The 4,211-nt window shown below is 51.0% G+C and overlaps 1 protein-coding gene across 1 annotated transcript in view; it reads left to right on the top strand.

Annotated features, from left to right (window-relative positions):
• The window catches only part of FRMD8 (FERM domain containing 8), a 22,901-nt gene extending 19,194 nt beyond the window's left edge, over window positions 1-3,707 (top strand). Inside the window, exons 10-11 of the mRNA XM_008583340.1 lie at window positions 462-666; window positions 3,589-3,707. Of these exons, the coding sequence (XP_008581562.1) occupies window positions 462-666; window positions 3,589-3,707 (324 nt within the window). The remainder of the gene's footprint in view (window positions 1-461; window positions 667-3,588) is intronic.
• The last annotated feature ends 504 nt before the right edge of the window (window positions 3,708-4,211 follow it).

Genomic DNA, 4,211 nt, shown 5'->3' with positions numbered 1-4,211 from the left:
GGGCCCCCCCCCCCCCCCCAGCCCTCAGTGACATCCCCACCCGCTTCCTTGTGGCCTGCTGTGGTTCTCCATCCAGCACATGGAGATGTCTTCAGCCCAGAAACACCCCTGGCTGCTCCCTCCCGCGTCCTCTGCAGCAGCTGGCCTGCCTTCCCCCACCTGCTCCAGCCCATGCAGCCAGCCTTCCCGGGCTGGGCCCTCTGTCAAGAGTGTTCTGTCTTTCCCACCACACCTCCCAGGACTAGGAACCCCTGCTCTTCCACCAGGACTCGCCTCTGACGTCACCCCATGTGGGATGCCTCCCCCGCCTCCTGGTCCACAGACCCTGCCTCATCCGCTGTCCTTTCTCATGAACGGTGCTCATCCCACATCTGCCTCCCCACAACGGGCAGGGGCCAGCAGTGGGCCTGGACAGCAAGGGGCCGCCGCCCTGCAGACCTCACACTGCCTCTCTTCCCCAGGCCGAGCTGATGAGCAGCCTCATTGAGTACTGCATAGAGCTGAGCCAGGCCGCCGAGCCTGCGGCCCCCCAGGAGAGTGGCTCGGGGCACCCTGCAGCCCCTGGCTCCTTGCCACCGCCCACCCAGCGCCCGAAGCTGCGGAGGCAGGGCAGCGTGGTGTGCAGCCGCATCCAGCATCTCTCCACCATCGACTACGTGGAGGACGGTGAGCCACACCCTGTCGTGCACAGGCCCACACACATGCACACACACACGCGTGCACACGAGCTCTGGGGATGGGGCGCTGTAGAGCAATTGCAGATACATGGGGTTGTCCTTCCCCTGGTCGGCCTGGCCAGGAGCTCTCCTCTGTCCCTTCTCACTGCTGCCTCCACAGATGTGTTCACCATGGTAGCATCCAGAATATGAAAAACTGGAAACTCCCCACTGCCTCTTGTTAAAGGTGTGGGTAGATAAATGATGGGTCCACACCCTGGGGAATTCAGTGCAGCTGGTAGAATGCAGTACCCTAAATGCAGTGTGGTATCTTGGATTGGATCCTGGAACAGAGGACATTTGTGGGAAACCTGATGAAATCCAAAAGTCTGTAATACATAATCCAGTTGATAAGATTGTACCAGTGTTCGTTTTTTAGCTTTGACGTGGTTACAAAGATGCTAACGTTAGGAGAAGCTAGATGAGGATGCGCAGGAACTATCTGTACTATCCACAGCTTCTCTGTAAATCTAGAATCATTCCAAAATAAAAAGGGCTTTTTTCCTTTTTTTTTTTTTTTGTCTTTTTTCGTGACCGGCAACGGATCGCAACCCTCAGTGTCGCACCCGTACCGGACCGGGACCGGAAACGGGATCGCAACCCTCGGTGTTGCGCCCGCACCTCGCTCAGCCAGTGAGCGGCCGGTCTGTATGTGGGATCCGAACCCTCGGCGGGAGCGCCGCCACGCTTCCCAAGCGGCGCACTATCCAGTGCGCCACCGGGCCGGCCCCAAAAAGGGCTTTTTAATGCTTAAGAGATCCACACTTAAATGGCAAGATTTTTACAAAATAATACTAAGTAGAAAACAATCACATAATGAAAAAAAATTAGGTAAGAGAGACCCCAACTGTGGCAATCAAATTACTGTGACTTCTTTTTTCTTTGTAGCACTTAAATTTTTTACAAGGGCTGTCCAGGTAGCTCAGTTGGTTAGAGCATGACCTTATAACACCAAGGTCGTGGATTCAGATTCCTGCACCAACCAGTCACCAAATAAATAAATAAATAAATCTTTTTTTCTTTCTTTTTTTTTTTTTCCCCCAATGACTATCTTTTTTTTTTTTTTTTCCTTTTTTTTGTCTTTTTTCCATGTCCGGCAACAGATCGCAACCCTCAGTGTTGCCCCCGCACCGGACCGGGACCGGCAACGGGATCGCAACCCTCGGTGTTGCTCCCGCGCCTCGCTCAGCCAGTGAGCGGGAACCGGTCTGTATGTGGGATCCGAACCCTCGGCAGGAGCGCCACCACACTCCCAAGCGGTGCACTATAGCAGTGCGCCACCGGGCTGGCCCCGACAGTTATGACTATCTTTTTTTAGTGGCTGACTGTATGAGGATCTGAACCTAAGACCTTGGTGTTATAAGGCTGTGCTCTAACCAGTGAGATAACTGGCCAGCCCCTATTATTTTTTAAATATTTTTTTATTTTGGCAGCTGGCTGGTACAGGGATCCAAACCCTTTACCTTGGTGTTATTAGCACTATGTTCTAACCAAGTGAGCTAACCAACCAGACAGCCCAATTTTTATAATCAGAAAAAGCAAACTTTTCCTTTATTTCTTTACCACTGTTGTAGTTATTTCCAGTTTTTAGATATTATAAACAGCATACCTATAGCTAAATCCTTACTTGGAATCTGAACTGTTTCTTCAGGATAAATTCCTAGAAATGGACTTGCTGGGTCAAAGGGTATGCACATTTTAAGGCTTCTCTGACACCTGCCATCTTGCAAAGAGCTTGTGCCCACATATACCCCTCCCAGCAGAGAAGGCGGCATCTCCCTTTTGCACCCTCCTCACCCACAGTGAATGGGTCCGACCGTTCTGACAGAGAACTTAGTTGGAATATTTTCAGGTGTTTGATCATATTTATATTTCCTTCCATGAATTATTGTTAATTTCTTTTGTGCATTTTTCTTTTGTTGATTTTGTTGTTGTTGTTTTATTTTTGTTTTTCTTTTTCTTTTTGGTGGCTGGCCAATGCAGGATCCGAACGCTTGACCTTTGGTGTTATAACATGGTGTTCTGACAGAGCAACTGGCCAGCCCTAGTTGCTTGATTTTTTTTTTATATTCACATCTTACATTAATATGGTACATTTGTTAATTAATGATCTGATCTGATACACTACCATTAACTAAAGTTTATACTTTATTCAGATTTCTTTAGTGTTTATCTAATGTCCTTCTGTCTCAGGATCCCATCCAGGACGCCATGCTGCATTTAGTTGTCACATCTCTTTAGGCTTTTGTTGGCTGTAATAGTTTTGCAGACTTTCCGTGTTTTCGATGACCTTGACAGTTTTAAAGAGTCCTGGCCGGGTATCTTGGAGGACGGCCCTCTACTGGAATTTGTCTGATATTTCTCTCATGATTAGACAGGGGTTTTGAGTTTTTGGGGAGAAGACCACAGACGTGAAGTGCCATTTTATCACATCATAGCAAAGGTGCATATCAATATGAGTTGTGACTATAGATGCTGACCTTGATCATCTGGCTTATTTTTGGGTTTTTTCCTTTTTTTTTTTGGATGGCCGGTTGGAACCGTTGACCTTGGTGTTGTAACAAATGGCTTGGTATTTTTAGCATGTAAGAATTCTTTTTATGCTACCAAGGCACACCTTTAGTCAATTGTATGTGTTGCAGGTATTTTGTTTCTTTGGTCTGTTCTTGACCAAGCTTTAGCAGAAGCTCCTCAGACATCACAGCTGGCCCAGTACCAGATGCAAACCCACTGCCTCTGATTTGTGGGGGCTTGGTCTGAACAGACTCCGGAAGGAGCCATCCCATTGCAGCTAGAACCCGGCTTCCTGGGGCCTGGGCTGCCTCACCTGGGGAGAGCCCCTCCTCAGCATGTCCCTCTTGTTCCCCCACAGGCAAGGGCATCAAGCGGGTGAAACCCAAGCGCACCACATCCTTCTTCAGCCGGCAGCTCTCCATGGGCCAGGGGACCTACACTGTGGTACAGCCCACCGACAGCCTAGAGCAGGGCTGAGGGTGGCAGCACCGGGCGGAGGGTGATACGTGGGGCCCCTGGGACTGGCCCAGCACTGTCCTCCTTGAGGGGCAGTGGCCAGGCTGTGCTAGTCTCAAGGGTTATGCACAGAGGGGAGGAGGGCTGCCTCGGCTGCTCAGGGTCTGCAGGTATTTCAGACCACGGAGAAGTGACTTCTGTACCTGGGATGATGCCTGGGCTGTGCAGAGCTGGCCAGGGCTTCCACAGCAGCCCTATTGCAGCCTGCGCTCTCTTCCCCTGGACTCTGGGCCCAGCTGCTGTCTCAGGACCAGCTGATCAGGTCCCGGCTGGCCCCTCCCACCCAGAGACTTGCCTTTGTGCCCATCTCAAGATAGATGGTGTCCCCTGCTCTGAAGTGCCTCCGATGGCAGGTGGCTTGGGACCTGCAGGTCCACTGTGTTCCTCTGGACGTTGGTGACCACATCCCCGCATTCCTTCTGCTGGCATTCCACCCCCCCACTGCCAGGCTGGGCCATTGCTCTC

This window comes from Galeopterus variegatus, unplaced genomic scaffold, assembly GCF_000696425.1.
Source record: "Galeopterus variegatus unplaced genomic scaffold, G_variegatus-3.0.2 Scaffold2889, whole genome shotgun sequence".
NCBI lineage: Eukaryota > Metazoa > Chordata > Mammalia > Dermoptera > Cynocephalidae > Galeopterus > Galeopterus variegatus.
Note: the sequence above shows the minus strand (reverse complement) of the source record. Positions and strands in the feature narration are given on the sequence as shown.